Source organism: Nelumbo nucifera, chromosome 1 (genome assembly GCF_055504915.1).
Source record: "Nelumbo nucifera cultivar China Antique chromosome 1, China Antique-T2T, whole genome shotgun sequence".
NCBI classification, from domain to species: Eukaryota; Viridiplantae; Streptophyta; class Magnoliopsida; order Proteales; family Nelumbonaceae; genus Nelumbo; species Nelumbo nucifera.
Window position 1 is genome coordinate 163,537,935 of NC_142649.1, and position 23,740 is coordinate 163,561,674.

Sequence of the window (23,740 nt, forward strand, 5' to 3'; positions counted from 1 at the left end):
GTGACATAGGGGAATGGATCCGAAGACGAAGAGGAGAAAAATGAGGGGAAGAGATAGAGGAAGGACAATTTTATTATTTTGTAAATATTTAAGTGGTACGTAATGTCAATACATATAACTAATCATTAATTAGTGATAGCACATTTTAAAACCTTAATTACTGAATTAACACCTTTTAAAATTTAGAGACCTAAATTAGGCACTAAATATAAATATAAAGTACTAATCTATAATTTTACCTATAAAAGGCCGCATCATAGAGTTTCCCATTAAATAAATATATAAGATAAAGAAGCCACAAGGGCATAATCGTAAATTTCTATGTCATTGCCTAATAGGACGAGGCTGCAAATGTAGGGAAGGTTTAAGTAATTGTCGGATAATAGATGGGGGTTTAAGTAATTGTCGGATGATAGATGGGAGGTTTAAGGAATTTATCCAAAAAATAATGAAATCCCAATTCCCAGATCCATTCGATGACAGACTCAATGAGATGGATAATAGAAAGAAGGGTTTGAACAAAGCAAACGTGCCGCCATTCCCAATTACCTTCTTCTCATCGTTCAATCACTGAGATTAATTAGAGGAAGTTTTTTTTTTTTCGCAGTCACCGCCAAGGCTACAAGGCGCCACCACCGCAGTTTGCGATTTGAGAAGAATTTGAAGAGGTTTGGCGTTTTTTTTTTTTTTTTTCATTTTGTAAGTCTGATAATCTGGTTTATATCTAAACCACTGTGATATTTGTTGTCACTTGACTAATCAGAAAGACTAAAAGAGAGCAACATTCACTGTTTACGCCGTGCGGCACCGGTTCTTCACGCTGCTGTTGAGACTTGAGAACTTAGAAAGCCGACCATCATCTATTAAACACCGAGCGGCAAGACATCCAAGGTTCCAGCTCTAATTTTTATTGTGTCACCTGAAATCTTGGTAAGCAGTTATGGAGAAAAATGCTTGAGATTGCTTTTGTTGAGGAGGTATAAGAAAGACTAAAATGCTTTCTGGATTGAAGTTCATTCCTCGGGATCAGCTTAATACGGTATTTGCTTTTCTTTATTTACTTTTTTTCCACTTAAATGCTATTTTTTATTGTTGTTTCTCTTTGCTTTATAATTGCCATGCTTAAAAATATGTAATTGTAGTAGCAACTATTAATTCTTTTATTTCTTTAAATATTTTTATGTGGTGTACAGAAAAATGAGGTCTTGGATTCTGATAGAAAAGAGAAGAAGAAATCTGGTGGTAGAAAAGAAAAACGCAAGATAGGGAAGAAGAAATACGATACATCTACATCTGATGATGAAGAGGTCGAGAAAATAAGTAAGGGTTCTAGGAAGAATAAGAAGTGGTATTCTTCAGATGAGTATTCGTCACCTTATGAAAGTGAAAGTAACAGTGATTTTGTCAGTGATGAGAAGAAGCATAGGAGAAGGAGAAAAGAGAAGAAAACTTGTCATGAGATTTCTGAAGATGAAGAACATATCTCAAATAAGAGGTCAAAAAGAAGTAGAAAACATCGTTCTTCAGAAGAATATTCTGATTCAGATTCTAAAAGTGAAGACGATGATACTTTTTCTGGTAGAAAAAGCAAGAGCCACAAGGGAAGGGTGAAGCATGAAAGTCATACGACCAAAAGGAGACAGGGAGAAAAGGACATGGAGAGAGAGGACTCATCAGGTAATACATCGTTCAGTTTATTGTTTGGATGGTGGTTCAATGAATCCTGAAAGCTTAACAATTGAAACTAATATTAGTCTTCCAATGCATATTTTCTTTTTAGACAGCGATAGAGGATCTCCTTCGTTAGATAACAAAGAGATTGCAAGGAAAGATGCTGGATTAGAATGGATGCTTAAACCTGTAATGAAAATAGATAGACAATCTAGACAAACAGAGTCTAAGATAGAGGAACCTCAAGTTGAAGAGGTAAACTATCAAGCTTGTGTGAAATCTTTTTATTTTCCTAACTAGCTTTTGATCCATTTATTTTAATATTTCTTATATTAGAGTGATTACAGTATGGGTGGCAACTTCTGCAATCATAACTTCACAAAGTAAATTCACTTTATATGGAATTGGAACTCACATTTATAAAAAAGGCATTTCTACTTATATTTTCCTTTTTACTGTTGGAAACATGGAATTGGTACTCACATTCATATTTGGTTTAAAAAGGATGAGTTGTTTTGAGTGCAAAACTGGAATGGTGTTAATTTTTCACGTGTTTGCTTTTATTCCTGTTTGCTTGCATAACATTTGCACCTCAGGAGGGTAAAACTATTTTGGAACCGCATCATTTGCTTTAACATTGCAGAAAAGTGATGCAAAATTTTACTCCCCTTCCTCCCTCATTCATTCTCTTCCATATAGAGTGCGGACAACATCATGTTACTCACCATTTTACTTCCTTCTCCCTCCAATAAACAAAGCAAAGTACAATGTGAACCAAAATTTGCACTCCCCCATTTGAACTCCTATGCATTTACATTTAACAATCAAAACAAATGCTGCCAGAGTAGATATATGATTTGCAGAATTGCATATAGTAAACCCACTAGAGAAATCGTTGATAATCTATTAAAAATAAATGTAGGGATGAGTGGACCAACTAACCAATCACCAATTACAAGTTCTTTCTCACCATAAAAAATGAGTTTGAGACCTTGAAGGAGAAGTACAGTTTTAATTCTAGTAAATACCTAGCTTGATAGGACTGGAATAACAAACCATAATCTTACCACCACTATCCTTCAAATCGCACCAATCTGTAGGACTTGGGTTGCTAATAGAATACATATGAAAATTTAGCTTGATGGATTTCACTGGAGAACTCCAAATTATTGAATCCTTAATTTGATTGGATCTCGATCTCATGGTATATCAGTGCCACCATATTGAATGATTAAAGTGCCTCTGAAACGGTAATGCATTGAAGGAGACTGATAGTGATCAGAACCTCAACACTCACAGTCCCTTAGATTTCTAGGATACCAAAATTCCAAGGAGGAATGGAAACACTGTTAGAGATGGGATTATCCCTGAGAATTGAGATGAGATGAAGCATAAAGTCTGGAGAATGGCCACTAATGAGATTATTCTTCCACAAGAGTAGTCTTATCAATGCGGTGAAGTGATGACTAGTTGTTTAGGCCTCTCTAGTCAATGCAATGACCAATGTTATCAATGTGGTGAAGCGATGACTAGTTGTCTAGGCCTCTCTAGTCGATGCAATGATTAGTCAGTGCCTAGGTGTTGTCTAGTTGATAAAAAGTTGTTTTCTAAATTTAAGATGTTTGATGCAAATATGCAATCTCATAAAAAAGTTAATATAAGCTACAATTATACAAGAAGATGTCAAACATTTAGTTTAGCCTTTGTTTTTCAAACAAAGAAAAAAGTTCCAAAGTCATAGTAACTTTGATTGTTCTGTGTCCCTTTTTTTTGATCACTGAATTGTAAGGTTTATTAATTCATAGCCAAAGAGAGTACATTTTAGAGAGAGGCACGAGATGCTACCTCCCCTTTAAGGAGGGGAGATGGAGGATACCATCAACCCTTTAATTAATAAACAGAACAAAGGACAACGAAAATTACAGAGAAGCCCAATACAAAGAGACCTGATTAGCCCCTTGTTTTGCAAGATAATCAGCCAAGGCATTAGCTGATCTACCCACCCACTGAAATCTAATTGTCATATCCCTCAAAAGCCATTTAACCTTTTTTAAAATATCCTTAAAGTCCCAAGTGACAGTACCCGGGTCAGCCAACCATCCTACTACCACCTTGGAATCTCCTTCAATTATTAAGTTCTGTACTCCAAGTTAATAAGCAATCTGTATCCCCTGTGTCGCAACTAGGAGTTCAGCCCTCACAGAGTCTCCTATTCCCATCGGTCCCGGAAAAAGGGCAAGGATGTGGCTGTTCTCATTTCTTAGTACACTACCAATACCAGACGGTCCTGGTTACCCTAACTACTCCCATCAAAGTTCAGCTTAACAAAACCCTCCATTGGTGGATTCCAAATTACTTGAATCCTAGGCTTCTTAGAAGAGGTGGGGGCAACTGCAGACTAATTCCTCCTTATATCATCGAAGGAGTAATTTTCAAAGAGTTTTAAGGATTTCAGCCACAAAATAGTCCTTGTCAAAAATACACTCCTTGACCTCAAGAACATAGTTGTCAAGGCGATGCCTAGGCGACAAGGCGCCCTTTGAGGCTCGCCTCGCCTAATCGCCTAACAGTTTTCTACTTCCTACTATAAAATACTTTTTTATTCATTATTTTTTGAGATTATAATTATAAAATAGACATTATTAAGCAAAAATAATCATTTTTATGTGTTTATATATACTAATTTCTTTTTGTTATTTTCTTATTTGTTAGGGTTTAATCAACACAAACATTGCTAAATGCTGTATTGAACCCTCAAAGACTTAAAAACCTGAACCAATAAGTAAGGAAGTACTAAAAATTTTATCTAATCAGCACATTTTCCTCTTCCATATATTCTTCTTCTTCTTCTACTACTACCACTACCAATACTTTTTATTTTCTTCTTTTCCTATAAAAAAAATAAGGGTTCCAGCCCCTGTATTTTTTGAATTTTATTTTCCTTCTTCCTTTTCTTCTCATGAATATGTTGATTTTCTATACTTTAATATGAAATTTATACTTTTCTTGTGAAAATCATGAATAATTATTAAAGAAATATAGTTATGGTACCTAGGGAACTACCCTAGGATCTATGTTTTTAACATAAAAAATCCATCGCCTAGGCGACTAGGCGCCCCCCCGTCGCCTAGCCTCACCTTGGCGCCTTGAAAACTATGCTCAAGAATGGTTCTTTCCTTCTCCTGAAAAATTATGAAATTTCTCTCTTCCCAAATAGTCCATAGGAGAGCTGCTCTCTTATACATTTCAACATAATTCTCCCTCTTCTCGTGGTCCACACAAAGGTAGATGGAGAAAACAGAAATTTACCTCAGCTGGCAAGTTCCACATGCACTCAAACAAATCAAATACCCAATTTCAAATGGCTGCTACAAAAGGACAGGAAATCAATAAGTGGTAACAGTCTTCATTCTGCGCTTTGCATAAAATATACCAGTTAGGGGATAAACACAAGAAAGGTCTTTTCTTCTACAGGCTATCCATCGTATTGATTTTACTGTAGTAAACTTCCCAACAAAAGACAACTATTTTTGGGGGAATAGGCTTAGATCAAACTTCTTTAACTGGGAATGCCCAAGGAGAGGAACTAGAGCAAAGGGATTTAAAGAAAGATGCACAAGTAAACGACCCTTTTGGAGTCAAAGTCCAAATTCTCCTATCAGAATTGAGTGGGTCCAAGCAAACAGAATCAAGTAACAATAAGAGCTCAGAAACCGATAAAGATTCCTCATCCCTCAATCCTCTACAGAAGCCAAGGTCCCAATTTGTAGACAATAAGAGTTGTCCGTCTGGATACCCCTGCATCCCAACCATTTCTGGAACAACCATGGATACTCGCCACCACCGCATGCCATAACCTCTCCCTCTCTAAGGGCCATCTCCACAACCACTTACCTAGAAGAGCTTCATTCTTATGAGCAAGATTCTCTAATCCTAGTCCTCCTTCTTCCTTACTTCGACTATCTCCCACCTAATCAAATGATCCTTCTTCTCTTGCCCTGTCTCCCACAAGAAATTCTTCATCATCTTCTCTATCTTCTTAGCTTCCCTAGTAGGAATCTTAAAGACAAACAGAAAGTAAACCAGCAAATTAGCCAGTATGGATCTGATCAAAGTCACTCTACCCCCCATAGAGATATAATTCTTTTTCCAACTTGCCAACTTTTTTCCAAAATTTTCCACAAAGGGGTTCCAAAATCGGCTCTCCTTTGGGTTAGCTCCTAGGGGAAGGCCTAGATAAGTTAAGGGCTAGGGCAAGGTGGAGCACTCTAAGCAATTTGCAATAGCTTCCAATTCCTGATCATCCATATTGACTCCAACCACACAACTTTTTTAAAAGTTGATTTTTAGTTTGAGGCATTTTCAAAAAAAATTATTAAGTTCTTAAGGTTCCTTACCTTCCTCAAATCACTTCCTTCACAAAAGATTATAGTATCATCTGCAAACTGAAGGTGAGTCACAGGAACACTATTTCTTCCTATTCTCCATCCACTCAAAATCTCCTCCCTATTTGCTTTTGAAATCAATCTACTTGATACATCAGCAACAAGAGTTAATAGAAAGAGGGAGAGTGGATCACCTTGTCTTAAGCCCCTACATACTGGGAAGAAGTCCTTAACTACTCCATGGACAAGGACGGAATAATGGCAAGTAGTGAGACAACCCTTAATCCAATTGCACCATCTTTCCCCAAACCTATTAATAAAAAAAAAAAAACTTTCCCCAAACCCACACTTACTTAACACCTCTAAGAGGAAGCTCCAATCAACCAAATTGTAGGCTTTTTTCAAGATCCAATTTGCAGACAAAGCCTTTTTTACCCGATCTCTTCATCTCCTCCACACATTCATTAGCTATCAAGATTTGATCTATTATTTGTTTGCCTTGTACAAAAGCACCTTGAGCTTGACTAATTAGAGAAGGGAGTACAACTTTGATCCTCAAGGGTAAGACCTTCGCCAAAATTTTGTAAATGCTAGTCACCAAGCTGATTGGTCTGAAGTCCTTAGGATGCTTAGCAACAACCTTCTTGGGAACAAGAGCTAAAAAAGTAGCATTAACTCCAGGGCTAACAACAAAATTATCCTCAAACTCCCTGAAGACCTCAAGTAAATCATTTTTAACTATGTCCCAACAATCTTGATAAAAGGCATTGTAAATCCATCCGGCCCAGGAGCCTTAGATCTATCCATTAAGAAAACTGATTGTCTGGTTTCTTCCTCCTTAAAGTTTCTTTCCAACCATCCCCCCTCTCTCTCAGAAAGACTTGGTCAATCTAGAACACCCACTTCCACCATACAATCAAGGGGTCTTCTTAGAACTGACTTGAAATGATCTACAAAATATCTGGCTCTATCTCTTCTTGAGAAGAGATTTCCCCTCCATCGATGTCAAGCTATGCTACAAAATTTTTCCTCCTTCTCCCATTGGCCATCGCATGAAAAAAATTTTGTGTTCCCATCTCCTTCCTTGATTCATTTAACCCTTGACTTTTGCCTCCATGATATCTCTTCTCGCAATAGGACCTCTTTTAATTCCTTCTTTAATCGCCATCTCAAATCTCGTTCCTGTGCATTCATAGTCCTTTGAGATTCCTTCTTATCTAGTTCTTCAATCCGAGTCAACAAGGAAAATTTTAAATCCTCTATTCTCCCAAAATGGTCCTACTTCCAGGCTTTTAATTTTGCCCTCAAATTTCTTAGTTTTTTATGAAATCTAACTCCTTTCCACTTCACCCCCCTTAGCTCTTTACTCCACCAATCCTCAACATTTTTTACATAGTTTGGGTGTGACAACCACTTTTTCTCAAATCTAAAGGGTCTACGTCTAGAACCTAAGGGTTCTTGTCCTAATTGAATAGGGAAATGATCCGAAGTAACTCTAGGTAACCCTTTAGCCATAAACCCCTCCACTGATTCTCCTAGGCTTTATTGAACAAGAATCTATCTAACTTTGAGCAGGTTGGGTTTTCCTGAAAGTTTGACCAAGTAAAGTTGGCTTGCAAAAGAGGAATCTCCTTCAGCTCACAAGAGTTGATAAATTCATTGAATTTTGTCATACTAGTCGTGATGGATTGATGAGGGTTATTCGACTCAGTTGTGAACCGAATTACATTAAAATCTCCACCCAAGCACCAAGGACCTTCCCATAAACCTTAAATACCATACAACTCCTCCCGCAACTCATTCCTCTCTCTGTAATTATTGGGCCCATACACATTGGTTAGCAGCCAAGTAAAATCACCCTCCACCATCTAGAATTTCAAAGACACAGAGAAGTTACCTACTAATTCCTCAATTGCTTCTACAACATCTTCTTTCCACAAGGTGATTATACCCCCTGAAGCTCCCCAAGAGGGATTGAAACCCAACTAATCCTTCTTGATTTCCAAAACACTTCTAGCCCATCTTCTGTCCAGCCCTTCTAATTTGGTCTCTTGTAGCATTACAATGTCCGACCTTTGTCTTCTAAGCATCTCCTTTATTCATCTTCTCTTTCTTGCACTTCCTAAACCCCTCACATTCCAGCTTATGATTTTCATTAGGAAAGAATGGAAAAAAATGCCCTCCCAAGCACCCCCACCCACAATTACTTAGGGCACTTCCTTCTTTCCCCTCGACCACTGAGTTCAATATCACCCTCGATATCTGAGATTAGTCTCTCCACCTCTGATTTTTTCTTTTTTTTTCCCTACTTTTATCTACCTCAGCACTTCTCAAACACTCTCTACTTTCCTTCTCCTGTTCCAATTTTGTAGGGGTAACCTCCATTTGCTCTTCTTCCTCTTTATATTCCTCCAAGAGAGCACAAATCTGCTCCCAGATTCTCTCTAATTCTTCTTCCTGCTTCCTTTTCAAGAAAATCTCCCCCTCCTCTTCTCCACAACCTTTAACCGTGGTCCCACTTTCCCCTCCCTTGGCTATTCCTCCTGGTTGAGAAGCCGAAGTACCTGTTTCAGGCATAGGACCCTTGTTAGTACCAGAAAACAAAATAACAGGCGTACCTGAATCTAAGGTAACTGGAAGAGTGGGAACACGAGCAAAAGGTGCTAGCGGAGGCGACGAATCTAGACCTGGTCCCCCTGTCTGATTGATCTTTGGAAGTTGTCTAGGTTCAACCAAGTCTGTGTTAACCAATGCAGCCGAAGCTACCTTTAAAGGTTGCCCCCTAATTGGTGACTCTGCATGGAATGCCAGTAATGAATTCTGGCCCTCTAAATAGATATACTGAGAAGGTTGCAGTCCAAGGGTGGGTTTGTCTGTTGGAGTAGATGTACCCTGTGCCTCTTTCGTAAAAGAGGTTGAACCCATCAAGACCTTGTGTGAAGTACAAACTGGGGAGGGGGAGGGAACTGCCGCTTGAATCCCTGTCATTGAACCACAAACATCTTCCTCTAGGAACAACGACTCAGTATTTAAACTATCATCTTCAAAAATGTCCTTTGTTTGGGAAAAATTGATACTACCAAGGCTCAACGTATCCTCAGTTTCAGAATCAGAGCACTCTTCCTCATCAGACGAAGACTCCATGTCAAGTTTCTCTAAGTCGCTTCTTTTGACACAACAGGGATTGCAATGATCTGGAGATGATTGCTGAGATTTTTTTGCCGGGATCCATTGTAGAGAGCTAGATGTCTGAGCGGGAGCCTTCAAATTGCCGGACAGGGAGGGGTCCTTCGCAGAGTTCGAAGAGCTTGAGGAAGCCGATAGATGGTTGCTATCGTCTACCTTAGGCCTAACCTTAGTCACATGATTTTTTAGAGGCTCATGCGCCTTTTTAAGTGACTGGGTTGGGCCCGCTGACACTGGTCCATTTGGGCCTTTACCAGTGTTTAAGTCCCTCAAAATAGAAGGCCCATTAGATGACACAGGCCCACACCTTTTTCTTTGGGCCAGAGCTGGATTTAACCCTCTTCCAACTTGGTTCAACGGTTCACCTACAATTGCTAGTTCCCTACCCGGTTTGTCCAAAGTACGCTTACCCTGACCCTGTGGAAAAGAACAGTTTGAAATTTCCAAACGGCAATCCTTGGTGCCAGAAGCAACCACCTGAGCAAACGATCTGGTGGACGTCAGATCTATTCCTTTACACTTGCCATTTTGACCTTCCAATCTGCCGAAATCTTTTGGAAATCCTAAAGGCTGCCTAACTTTCTTTGAGTACACCAACCCCAAACTGCCACGTAACTCTAATATTTCTGTCCTCTCATCTCCAACCTGTCGAGCCTCCCTCCACAGATCAACTTCAATGGAGGCCAACCACACCGGAAAAATCACCCCATCAATGTTAATAGTTATCTTTCTGGGTATGTCCTCAGGCTTAACTCCACTCGACAAAAAGGCTGCCGATTGGTCTCCCCAAAACTCTCCATCAAGACGGACACCACATAACACTACAATGGAGGCTGCTATCTCATGATTCCAGAGGTGGAAAGGCAGCCCAATCACTCGGATCATCACACCATCTTCAACTGAAAAAGGCTTTGAGTTCGAAGAAGGAGACCACTTAAACAGAGTAAAAGTACCTAAAACATCATGAAAATTCAAAGCTTCAATTTCGATAAGATTTTCAACAGGATCAATTATATATGTCAAAGGGGGTCAGGATAAAGGTGGTTCGTAGATTCAATTTTTGTATTAACAAATCAGCAACTTTCCTCCACAATGACTGTTAATGTAAGGAAAGAACGTTGGGAGGTTGTCCTTACAGTGTGCCATAACAAATAAATTCTTCTTTTGCCCCTTTTCTCTGAAAGGTAAGAAAGGTCTTCATCGCTGTCGCAACCTCCTTCCACCCTTGACTATTTTTTCCTTGAGGAAAGCAAACCGTTTGCTTCTTAACTTTAGCAAAGAACTCAGACAAAGCAATGTATGATCCTTTGGAGTTCCATTTACATTCCACCAAGTATCTTTTTCCTGTCTCCAAGGAACTTTCCGGCCTACTTAGTTTCTTACCTTTAGTTGCTGCCTCCAATAGAAAATCCATGAGCCATTCAACCATTCAACCATCTCATGTCATTGAACCAAGACCATCGCCTTCTTCATTTCCCGAATCTTTAGGCTAGGGTGTCCCTTAATCTTCAACTCCTCGAAGAGAATCTTTAGCTTCTATTCTCAAGGATTTCCTCCATTGTGCAATCTCCACAAAGCCTCTGCTCTCCATGGCTTCCATAGAACTTGATTTCCCCTATTGGTTTTCATTTTTGCAACTTGATTGTTCTGTGTCCCTTGTTCGTAGCAATTCCATATCAACACATTACTGATTGGAAGAAAACTTAAAAGAACTCTTCCATTGCCTTCTTTTATTTTTTACCTTTTTTCTATTACATATAGACCATCATTCGGTCCCAAAGCCTGGATAATGGAGAAGAGTTGTGTCAGGTTGGCAGTCGACACTAAAACTTTGCCAAACTCTCACGATCATGATGACCATCATATGTCCATGTTCCATCACAAATATTTAAAGCAATAGCATGAATATAAAAAATGCATCTTCTCTATATTATTTCAAAAAACTAGAGATACAAACAAGCAAATAAAGATGTAAAATGATTTTGTGATTAACTGGGTTGAGTAGTCATTAATCAATTGGTCGACCTAGTTGGTGCTTAGTCATCCTAGCCTAGGCGATCACATCATTGAGCATTGGCAAACTAATTAGTGATTCAATTCATCTAGCCCTCAACTGACAAGTTGGTCATAGGAATGACAACAGGGCGGGGATCATATTCCCGTCCTCGACCCTAATTTTGAAATAAATCCCCATCCCCCACCTTGATCCCTGTCAGAGGTAAAAGTTATCCTCCATCCCCGGTCCTTGGCGGAGACGGGTTCCCCATGGGGACCCGAATCCCTGAATTTTTTAAATTAACAATGTTTTTTTGAAAATATTTACTTAAAATAAAGGAAAATTTTAAAATATAAATAATATTTTAAATATGTTTTGATATCTATACCTATCTATCTATCTCCCGATGGGGTCGGGGAGGGCGGGTACCCGGCAGGGATGGGGAAAATTGCCATCCCTAGTTGGTCGACTAGTTGACACTTTGGTAACACTAGTGATTAGGGCTGTAATTGGATCGGAGCCAGCTATAACAGCACCCATCTGATTAGTAAACATTTGATTCTGAATCTGATCTGAAATCCAAAAGGTTGGACTCAAATCATATTCAGATTTAATCTGCATCCAATTTATTGCGCTTAAAATGGCAACAAAATAAAAAAAAACTCTTATAAAAACTAATTGTTTTAACTTATACATGTATAGCAAATGTATATAAATATAACATATTAAATTTATCAGTTATAAACTTTATATATTTATATACATAAAATAATAATTTTTAATTGGACTTGGATTTTAATTGGATCGGATGGGGTTAAATCCGCTTCTGATCTGATTATTAATTGGATGCAAGTTCTAATATCCAAATCTAGAATAATTGGATTTGGTGTCAAATCATGTATTGGATTTTTAGAGTCCATTGGTATCCCTATTGGTGATGAGTAGTCAGTGCCTAGGTGTTGACTAATTGATAATTATGTGTTCTGAATTTAATATATTAATGAAAATTCATAAATAAGTTACTATAAAGTACAAGAAAAGAATAATATTGAACATATAGTCTTTGTTTTTCATGAAAGAAAGAGTGCAAATTTGATTATTCAATGTGTCCTTTGTGCCAATTCTGTACCAACAAATCATTGATTGGAAGAAAGTTTAAAAGAACCCCTCCACCGCCTTCTTTTGTTTTATGCTTTTTTCCTATTTTATACACAATCCAATCATGTTCCATCACAAATATTTAAAGCAACAGCATGAATGTAACAAAATGCAGACATTCTATATATTATTTCAAATAATTAGTAGTCCAAACAAACAAATAAAGATTTGAAGTGACTTTGTGGTTGACTAGTTGACTAGTTGACTAGTTGACCTAGTCAATGCTTAGTTGTCCTAGGCAACCACGTCATTGAGTATCAACTGACTAGTTAGTGATGAAGTCAGTGAGTTTGGCCCTCAATTGAGTAGTTGATACTCGATCTAGTTGTTGACTCTTCAGTAGCTTTTCACTTGAGTTACTTCTATAACATAACTCTATTAATTACACCCGCATCATTGAACTAGGACCCTCCACCTCTTCTTGTCTCTTTGTGTCCTTATCTTACTGCAAGGTAAATTTATATTAACTGATCCAAAAGAAGGAAGAACCTCTACATAGTGAGTTGCTATCAATTATAGGCATATTCAGACAGCAAAAGGAGTTTCAGATTTACTAAGCAGATATCCATGGGTCACTGTCTATTCAAAGAGGAGTTTCAAAATCTCTCCAGCTTTTCCCCCCTTCTTTTGATAGATCAAAATCTCTCCAGATTTCAAGGGTTCATGTCAACAAATCTCTCCAGATTTCAAGCAGAAATGTTATATGATGCTCCTATTCCTTCTGTTGGCAAAGTCCTAAATGCTTGTGAATATAAAATTATCATCAATTTATTTGCAAGAGGATAAAAAAACATCAACTTTTGTTTGGAGAAATAAATTCTTTCACAACAATTTGAAATAGACGTAGGATAATTGATACCAAACTCTTTATGTAGCACTTCTCCTATAAATCTCAATAGTATTGTTGTTTATTAGGAAAGGAGAAGATGGCAAAATACATCTTGTAATTGTTACTTGATCATACTGTTTCTTATGGTTGGCAGGTAAAGAAACCAAATCCAAAAGAATTGAATCCATACCTGAAAGACAATGGAAGTGGTTATCCACAAGATGCAGGTGAGATAAAAGTTGGTGGGGACCAGATTTTGCCATCATCAGTTGTTGGTGATGGAGGTGCAAGTTGGCGAATGAAAGCCTTGAAGCGGGCAAAAGAACAAGCAGCTCGTGAAGGACGAAAGTTTGAGGAGGTAGATTTAATTATCTTTCTTACAAAGAAGAGTTAAGTTTATTTGCATTATGAGGTCTGTTCTATAGGCTCGCACTTCTGTATCCTTGAGTTCTAAAAAAGGTTTACAGGTTGTTGAGGAGCGATGGGAATCCCTAGGTCATCTTACTGTTTCTGTGGCATCTTCTGCTGCTGCCCCTTCTCATGCTCATCTGCATGCCATAAGAGATAGGAAAAGGGGGATTACAGAGAAACATGAGATTGCTGAGGATGATCTAAATAAGCGGGATGCTGAAAAGGTACCTGGTGATACGAATCAGGAAAGGGTACCTGGTGATACCCGAAAGTACTTGCGGGATGTATCTCTTCGGAATCCTGAAATGAAGGCGCCAAAGTTTCATAATGATTTATACTGGAGAAAGAAAAGGACTGAGAATATGTCTGCTGAGGGAGCTGAGCTCATCTCTGCTGCAGCATCAAACCTAAATAAATTTGCAAATGATGGAAACTTCATGTGTGAATTTACTCGTCAACAGAATAAAGATGCAGATGGTTCTGTTAGTTCTTCTGAAGCTAAGAACTCTGGTGAGGATGTTCCAGTTGTTAAGGAAGTTTTAAGTGCAAATCAGTTGGCAGCTAAGGCATTGCAGCTTCGTATGAAAGGAAAACATGAAGAAGCTGACAAACTTTTGGTGAGAGGACATTTTAATTTTAATGCTAGGCATACTTATTTATCAATAAAGTAATCAAATTTACTATCTTTTTTACATATCATATATGGAAACCAACTAGAAATTGATAATTTTCTACGAAACAGAATGATAACTCATAAACAGCACATGATAAATGAGGCGTGCATAACTAGCATGACTATAAATCTTTTATTTTAAACTTCTTTTCAATATTTATAATTCAACTTCAACTACGCCAACAAGTTACATATCTAAGTCTTCTTAATTGGTTGTGTTATTTTGATCATGTGAGGATGAAATTCTTATCCTCCCATGGAACCAGAGCTACTGTAAGCAGTTGGGTTGCTCCATTGCAACCTGGGTGACCGAGGTTCAAATCTTGGAAACAGCCTCTCTGTATGTGCAGGGTAAGGCTGCAGACATTTGATTATCTTTTGTGAGGATTGTGACTTGGTGAAAGTGAGAAATTTGAAGAATCTGATTATTCTCTTTGAGAGTGCCTCTAATTTGAAAATCAATTTTGAGAAGAGTTGTGTGGTTGGACTAAACTTGGATGAGGGGGAATTGGATTTTATTGCTGCCTGCTTAGATTGCACCTATTTTGAGTGGGCTTTGACCTATATAGGACTTTCCCTAGGTACCAACCCAAAGGAAAGTCGGTTTTGGAATCCCGTGGTGGAGAAATTTGAAAAAAGGTTCGCGACCTAGAGGAGGAACTACATTTCATTGGGGGGTAGACTGGTGGAGTAACTTTAATCAAAGCTACATTGCCAATTTGCTAATATACTTTCTGTTGGTCTTTAGGATACCTAACAGGGAAGCCAAGAGGATTGAAAAATTGATGAGGGATTTCCTATGGGAGCTAGGGGAAGAAAAAAGGATCATTTGATCAACTGGGAAGTATTGAGCTGCATTAAAAAAGAGGGGGGGGGGGGGGTTAGGGCTAGGAAAGATAGTAAGAATGACGCTCTTTTAGGCAAGTGGCTTTGAAGGTGGGAAAGAGAGAGATTATGGCATGAGGTGGTGGCTATCTGAGACTGGTTGGGATGCAAGGGTATCTTGATGGGCTTTTCTCATAACACCTTGGAAGGCTATTTTTGGCACCCTCCCTAAATTCCTCAGGTTTGTAAGGTATGACATCTGCTTTGGTAATTCTGTTATTTTTTGGGAAGATATTTGGGTGGGCTCTCAACCTCTAAAAGATCGTTTCCCCTCTCTTTACTCTATCTCCCTTTTTATAAAGGTGCATGTTTCAAGGTTTCTTCCCCCCAATTCTCCCTTTGACTCTAAATTGGAATTTTGGGTTTTGTAGAGGTTCAAGGGATGATGAATAGCTTGTGTCTCTGAGCTTTTGCTTCTTTTGGACTTTGTTTGTTTGGACCTGTCTAAACCTGATAGAAGAATTTGGACTCTAACTCCTAATGGTTCCTTTACTTGTGCTTCTTTTTTCAAGCCCCTTTATTCCAACCCTCTCTCTTTGGAGTTCCCTGTCAAAGAAATCTGGTCAAGGTCCATTCCTCCTAAAGCAGTTGTCTGCTGGAAGCCTTTTAATGTAAGATCAATACTATAGATAACCTGCAAAAGAAAAGACCTTATCGTTGTTTGTCCCCAAACTAGTGTATTTTGTGTAAAATGCATAATGAGGACCACCACCACTTGCTATTATCTTGTGCATTTGCTGCTAATATTTGGAATTGGGTTTTTATGTTGTTTGGGTGCAGGTGGAACTTGCCTTTTGAAGTAAACTTGCTTTTTGACTCGTCTACTTTTGGGTGGCCAACTAAGAGAAGGAAATTAATGTGGAAATGCATCAGAGCAGCCATTGAGCAGAGAGATTCACCAGCCGGTCATCGCTTGTCTGAATAACGAGGTATTATATAGAGGGAGAGTTCGAAGTAGTGGGAAGGTGGAGAAAGGAAGTCTCGTTCGAAGCAAAGCAATACAAACTAGAAGAAGTGAAAACGAGGTTTCTGGTGTTTCTGAAGATAAGAGAAGAAAAAAGAACCACAGTGTATCTCCAAAGGGAGGTAGCAGCATGGCTGAAAGGTTTCCTAGATGTAGCTTTAGTGTCAAGGAAAACGCAAGCCTGGAAGAACTCAATCAAAATCAATGGAAAGGAGTTTGTAGCTGAACTTCGACTAAATAGGAAGGGCTGGTTTGTAACAGTTTCAGAATGGTTCGGCGAAGGTAGAAGACAAATGATTTGTATTCCCGTGGGAAAATAGAGCAAGGGGTGGATGCTGTTCGTAAAGGAATTGCAGATGTTCTTATGGAGAAACGAAAACAGGCCAATGAATATCCAACCCAATCAAGCACATGAAAATCAATCACATATAGTTGGTTTGGTGGGAAGGAAGTTGCAGGGAAGGAAGATCAAACATACCAGAACTGGTGTAAGAAATATGTGATACTTGCAAACAAAAGAGTAGGCAGTTGGGGATGTGTCGCAGAGGAGATTAAAAGAAAACTGAAAGTGGATGGAAGCTTCGTTCTTTGACCATTTCAAGAAGATAAGGCAATACTAGAACTAGAAGCAGACAATCGGGTGGAAGAAATACACGCGCTTCCCATTCAGACTGCTGAAGGAGTAATGGTGATCAGTCAATGGTGTCCGAATGCGAATTGTGTAGATCAGACAGAAATCTTCCGCATCAATGTGCTAGGGCTCCCATTTCATCTTTGGTCCCTTGAAAACTTCAAGAAAATCGCAGATCTGTGCGGTGGAGTCCTGGAGGAAGTGGACGTATCTAATATCAGTGCAGCTTCGATGAAACTGGGGGGAGTTAAAGTAGAATCAATACCGAGAACAGTGAGATTGGAGGTAGGCAACACAAATAAGGTAGTCTGGTTGCTGTCGTCGGTGGAGGAGAGACTCTGTAGAAGCCTGCAAGAGGTAGAAGACGATGACATGGCAAAGGTAAAAAATGAGAGAAGCATGGAGGAGAAGTCTGACCGTTTTTGCAAGGAAAAGGAAAACGGGCAGACAGTAAATTCGAAAGATGATGGTTAGAATTCTAAAGAAGGTTTAGAATCTGGGCCATCCATCTCATATCAAGGAGCAAGAAAAAATCTGATGCTGACGTGGCAGCTGGAGGGGGCAGAAATAAAAGAACAAATTTTGGAAGGGCACCAAAACTGGACCCAGGGTCTAAACTGGTCGAACTAGATAACTTAAACAGGTCATGTGACCACTTAAAATCGCATGGGTGCAGGCTGGCCCAAAGGCTTGGGGAAATAAAAGATAACTTGGTGAAAAGGATTGAGGAGCTAGATAGGAAAGAGGTTCTCAGAGTCATTTCAGAAGAAGAAAAAGGGGAAAGATGGAATCAAAAGCGAAAATTTGAAGAGATAGTACGCATAGTTTTCAAGGCGCCAAGGCGAGCTAGGCGACAGGAGGGCGCCTTGTCGCCTAGGCGATGGATTTTTTTAAGTGAATACATATCCTAGGTAGTTCCCTAGGTTCCATAACCATCTTTCCTTAATAACTATCCATAATTTTCTATTATAAACTTCATGTTTATGTCTAGAAAATCAACATATTTATGAGAAGAAAAAGAAGAAAGAAAAGAAAATTCAAACAATATGGGGACTGAACCCCTATTTTTGTTATAGGAAAAGAAGAAAAGAAAAGGTGGAAGAAGAAGAAGGAGGAGGAGGAGGAGGAGGAGAAGAAGAAGATGTGGAGGAAGAAATGTGTTGATTAGACAAAACATTAAGTTTTTCCCTTACTTATTGGTTCAAATTCTGAAGTCTTTGAGGGTTCAATACAGCAGTTAGAAATGTTTGTGTTGATTAAACCCTAACAAATAAGAAAATAATACAAAGAAATTAGTTTATAAACACAAAAATGATATTCATTAAAAAAATGTCTTTTATAATTATATTTACAAAAAAATGTCTATTTTATAATTATAATATAAAAAAAGTAACAATATAAAAATGTTTTATAAGACAGTATACAAAACTGCTAGGCGACTGGGCGATGCGAGCCTCCAAGGGCGCCTTGTTGCTTAGGCGTCGCCTTGACAACTATGATAGTACGAAAGGAGGAGATTTGTTGGTGACAGAAATCAAGGTGTCAGTGGCTTGCAAAGGGGGACAGAAATACTAAGTTTTTTCACTCTCTTGCAACTGGAAGGAGAAAGAAGAACTTAATCTTGAGTGTGGAGGAAGAGGGACAAGTGGTAAGAGAAAGTCAGGGGATTACAAGGACTTTTTAAAATCATTTTAAAGAAATTTTCTCAAGGCCACCCGGAGTGTTGCCAGAATTGCCAGAGATGGAAGGGGATGTTTTGTCAGAAGAACAATCTTGTGTCCTAGAAAGGAGTTTTCTCTGCAAGAAATCAAGGAAGCTATTTTGGGTCAGATGGCTTCTCCATGGCCTTCTATCAAGAGTGTAGGGATATGGTGAAATCAGACATCCTGGAAGTCTTTAATGAATTTTCTCCAAATGGGAGGTATCACCAGGAGCAAATGCCACATTTATCACTTTGATTCCAAAAAAGAGGGAGGCCAAAATCCCTAGAGACTTAAGATCAATAAGTTTCATTGGGAGTGCTCACAAAATTCTGTCAAAGGTTTTAGCAGAAAGACTAAAAAAGGTATTACCCTCAATCATCTCTCCTTTTCAAGGAGCTTTTGTAGAAGGAAGGTAGATTGTGGATCAAATCTTGGTGGCTAATGAATGCGTAGGGGAAAGAAGAAAGGGTAGAGAAAAGGGGCTGGTTTGTAAGGTAGATCTAGAAAAAGCCCATGACTTGGTTAATTGGGATGTCCTTCTAAAAGTTTTAGAAAGATTTGGATTCGGAGATAGATGGAGGGCTTGGATCAAAGGATGATTGAGTTAAGCTCACTACTCAATCCTAATCAATGGTACAACAAAGGACTTCTTCCCGGCCAGGAGAGGAATTAGGCAAGGTCCCCCTATCCCCATTCTTGTTTACCTTAGTGGCAGAAGTGTTAAATAGAATGGTGGCAAAAGCTGATGCTCAAGGCCTCATCAGAGTGTGGAGGGTAGGTAGAAATCGAGTGATTGTTACCCATCTCCAATTTGCAGATGACACCATATTTTTTTGTGAAGGAAACAATGAGGAGTTGGTGGAAAATTTGAGGGTGCTGCTGAATAATTTTGTAGGAGTGACAGGCCTAAGGATAAATTGGACCAAAAGTGGAATTGTAGGGGTCAATTTGGAGGAAGGAGAACCAATAAGATTTGTGGAAATCTTGGGGTGTGAGATCAGAAGCTGGCCTATTAGTTACCTAGGTTTACCCTTAGGAGGAAATGCCAAGTTAGTTGGTTTCTGGAAACCAGTGTTAGAAAGGTTTGATAGGAAGTTAGCCCTTTGGAAGAGGAATTACATTTCTTTGGGTGGAAGAAAAACCTTGATTAGAGCCACTCTGGCAAACCTCCCCACCTATTTCCTTTCAACTTTTAGAATCCCTTCTAAGGTAGCAAGATGCTTAGAGAAGCATATGAGAGATTTCCTATGGGACCCAGGAGAGGAAGGGAAGGGTCACTTGATTAAGTGAGAATAGGTTAGTAAACCCAAGGAACAAGGGGGTTTGGGAATTGGGAACATCCTTTTATGGAACACAACTCTACTAGGTAAGTGGCTTTGGAGGTTTCCCTTTGAGGGTGACAGGTTGTGGCACAAAGTGATTGAGAGCATTTGTGGGGTGGCTGGAAATGGCTGGGATGCAAAAGTTTCCCCTCACAGGTCCTCGGCTTCTCCTTGGAAAGCAATTCATGAAATCTACCCTACTTTCCTCAGTTCCATCCAGTTCGATGTGGGACAAGGTAATAGACTTCTGTTTTAGGAAGATCTATGGGTAGGGGAAACCCCACTAAAAGACCAATTCCCTGATCTCTTTGCACTATCTAACCTTAAGGGGGAAGCTATTATCCATGTTGGGATCACTGTGTCCAACTGGTGTGAACTGGAATTTGGGCTTTAGAAGGGGACTAAGGGAGAATGAGTGTGAATCCTTAACCCGCTTGCTGAACCTCTTGGGCAGATCCACCTGGACCCTTCATTGGAAGACACTAGAATCTGGGTAGGCTCTCCAGACGGCCTCTTTTCTTGCTCCTCTTTCTTCCAAGTACTTGCTTCCCCCAACCCCTTAGGTAGGACTTTCCCTGTGAAAGAAATCTGGTGCAAGCCTATTCCCTCGAAGATCCAAGCTTTCTGTTGGGAAGTATTCCTTGGTAAGGTAAACACTTGTGATATGCTGCAGAAAATAAGGCCACATATGTGCCTTTCTCTTCATATGTGTTCATTGTGTAAGAAAAGTGGTGAGACCCTTTCTCATTTAATGATATCCTGTTCCTTTGTGCATCGAATTTGCGAATTCTTTTGTACTCTGTTTGGCTGCAGTTGGGCTCCCCCTCAAGATGTGGCAGGACTCTTCAACCATGATTTCTTGTGACAGAGAAAGAACAGTAGAGGAAGTGATTGATAATATCAAGGTGAAAGTAGCCCATTGGGTAAAACTCTTGGACTGCTTTCAAGTCTTCTCAGTCGCAGATATTCTAAGAACATGGTCCAAAGTAGCACAATCTTCGAGAGTAAGAGATAAAGTAAGGCTGGAGTTGAAACCACCTGAAGGCAATAAAGTGAAGCTGACTTTTGACTGGTGCTCATATGGAAATCCATGCATCTCAGGAATAGGAGGAAGTATTAAGAAACTCCGACAGGAAGATATTGGGTATGTTCTTAGGATCGATTGGCAATGGAAAGTCGCTGAAGGCTGAACTATTGGCATTAGTACATGGGTTAAAGTTAGCCAAACAACTAGGATGCAGACATGTTGAAGTGGAAGGGGACTCAAAAGTAGTAATTTCATGGGCAACAAATAGCAGCCACACCCCATGGACGTATAAACATGTGATTAGGGAAGTGGAGAAGATTGCAAAGGAGGTTGAGGCTGAATTTAAATGGGTCCGAAGAAGTGCAAATGGGCTAGCTGATGGATTAGCAAAACAAGGGGCATTGAGACAACAATTATTTTGGGCCACACTGTAATGAAGGGTAAATAGAGTGATTAAAGGGGATCAACAGTCCCATCATCAAGTTGTATAAACTGCTTACAATCTGAAGTTTAATAAAATACATATTTACTGATAAAAAAAATGCATCAGAGCAGCCATTTTGTGAACTATTTGGGAGTAGAGGAATGTTAGAATATTCCAAGGAAAGAGGCATCCATGAAGTAAAGAAGTGCATTTTGACAAGGACAATTCATTGGCTGAAAACTTTAGATTTGTTTAGAGATTACTCCTTTGGTGATCTTTGGAAAAGTTGGGCAGAGGTGGTCTCCATAGCCCCCAAAAAGAATTGACTACATGTAGATTGGAGACCTCCTATAGAGGGTGTAGTAAAGCTGAACTTTGACAGTAGCAGTCAAGGTAATCCAGGACCTTCAGGTATAGGAGGGATCTTAAGAGAAAATGATAGCAACATTCTATCCCTATTTTCAGGACTAGTGGGAGTTGGTGATTTTACAAGGGCTGAGATAATGGCTCGGTACAAGGAATACAGGTTGCCAACCAACTAGGTGTGGAAGATTTGATAGTTGTGGAAGACTCTAAGGTGGCAGTGGGTTGGCTGTTAAATCCAGAAACAGTTTCTCTGGGGTTGCAGGTATCTTCTTAAGAAAGTTAATTGGCTCACAACGAATATGTCAGTAAGCTTTCAGTGGGTTAGCAGATTGGCAAATGCTATGGCTGATTCTTTGGCTAAACAAGGGGTCTCAAGGGCTGATTTATTTTGGGCTACCTTATGATTGTATTCTGTTAAGAGTGTGGTTATGCTCTCACCTCTAACCGTCTAACGGGAGGTAACAGCTCGTGCCTCCTCTTAGGGTGAATGTGCATTTCCTTTTCTTATTTATAAGATCATTATTCACAATTCAGTTTGCCTCTAGCAAAAATTTAAGGCTCGATAGGAAGGGGAGGAGTTAATGGCTTTTGAAAGTTTACAGAGCTGCACCGACGACTGTTACACCAGCGACCACAAAGGGTAAGAGCTTCACCAGAGACTGTTACACTGGCGACTGGCGACAGATCTCAGGTTAGAGAAGTTGTTTTGACAATGGGGGGTGAGGGGCTTTAGAGTAGTAGGAAGATGGCAGTTTGAGGTAACGATTGAAGCTAAGCTCTTCAAGTTTGAAGAGGAACGGACCAAAGGAAGGGGTGTATTGAAAATCAGAGAGAGTAATAAGGCGACAATATTGGTAACGGAGGAGGTTATAGTTTGGGTGAAAGGTTTTGTTGACGGTGCTATTAACTCTTGTAAGGAGGAAGGCTGGAAAAACTCTATGTTAGTCCCAGGCAAGACTTTTGAAGTTGAATTGAAGAGGAATAACAAATGATGGTTCATTACTATGACTGAGCTATTTGGCACAAATGGAAAACAAATGGTCTGTGTGTCGAAAGGAAAGAAGTAGAAACAGTGGTTGGCCTTTGTGGAGGAGTTGCAGTCCTTCCTTGTAGCCTCGGAAAGAAAGAAGACGGAGGAAGTGAAGGCAACTGGTCAAAAGTCCAAAGATCAGGGCCGAAAGGTTTAGGAGGAGGTGGGTACGAACGAGACTACTGGGAGTGTAGAAGTGCAAGGCTCATTGACTCCTGGTTTGGCGGTTGTTTGTTCTTCTAATCACCGGATAATATTGGCGGGAGCTGGGACGGATGAATGGAAAAAAAAAGAATGGTGTTGGTGGCTGATAAGGGAGTAAAAGATTGGAAGAAAGTCTTGAATGCAGTAGCAAGGGAGATAGGCATTGATAGTGAAGCAATGTTATTTCTGTTTGCAGAGACGAAAGCCGTTCTTGATGTAGGCGACCAGGAGCTAAGCTTCAAAGCAGTGGTAGTGGATGGAGGCCTTATACAGGTTCAGAACTGGAGCCCAGTATGTAACGAAGTTGAGGTTCAAGACGGATGCACTCGGCTGAAGCTGGTTGGCCTTCCCTTCAATCTCTGGCGGGACTCTGTTCTTGAGCAAGTTGTTCAGAGCTTAGGAGGTATGTTGTTGGAAGCTAATAAAAGAAACTTGGGTGCTGTTGAGCTTTAGGTCGCTGGAATCAAACATGAGAACCTGCCTAGGTTCTTCGAAATTTGTTCAGCTGGTGCTAGGTACAGGGTGTGGGTGGCGTTAGAAGTCGAACAGTCGTGGTGGGGAAGAACTCCCAAGGTTGAAGATGAAGGTGAGCTGGCAGGGTGGTGGACATGTGGAGGAAAGAGAATGGGTAGCGAAGATGAGTTGTAGGGGAAAACTAAAATAGTAATTAATCAGTCGATTGGGGTAAACCAAACGACAAGTCAGCCTTAAGGAAGTTAATTCAATTTTTTTTTGAATTAAGTAAAATTAAAGCGAGCAACCTATCTTTTGCTAATGTGGCGAAGAAATTAAGTGGACCAAGCTGGGTACACCGAAATGCTTGGTCTGAACCGGTTGAGGTTATTGGGTCGTCCACTAAACCGGGGTAAAGGTTC

The 23,740-nt window shown here is 39.6% G+C and overlaps 1 protein-coding gene across 2 annotated transcripts in view; it reads left to right on the plus strand.

Annotated features, from left to right (window-relative positions):
- Nucleotides 1-456: 456 nt before the first annotated feature.
- Nucleotides 457-23,740, plus strand: part of LOC104612398 (CwfJ-like family protein) — a 50,136-nt gene continuing 26,852 nt past the window's right edge. The window contains exons 1-6 of one of the 2 annotated variants that reach the window (XM_010279791.3): nucleotides 457-668; nucleotides 764-1,039; nucleotides 1,194-1,677; nucleotides 1,781-1,926; nucleotides 13,380-13,583; nucleotides 13,693-14,253. In XM_010279791.3, the coding sequence (XP_010278093.2) occupies nucleotides 995-1,039; nucleotides 1,194-1,677; nucleotides 1,781-1,926; nucleotides 13,380-13,583; nucleotides 13,693-14,253 (1,440 nt within the window). In that variant the 5' untranslated portion in view covers nucleotides 457-668; nucleotides 764-994. The remainder of the gene's footprint in view (nucleotides 669-763; nucleotides 1,040-1,193; nucleotides 1,678-1,780; nucleotides 1,927-13,379; nucleotides 13,584-13,692; nucleotides 14,254-23,740) is intronic. The other variant, XM_088895046.1, reaches the window with a different exon arrangement.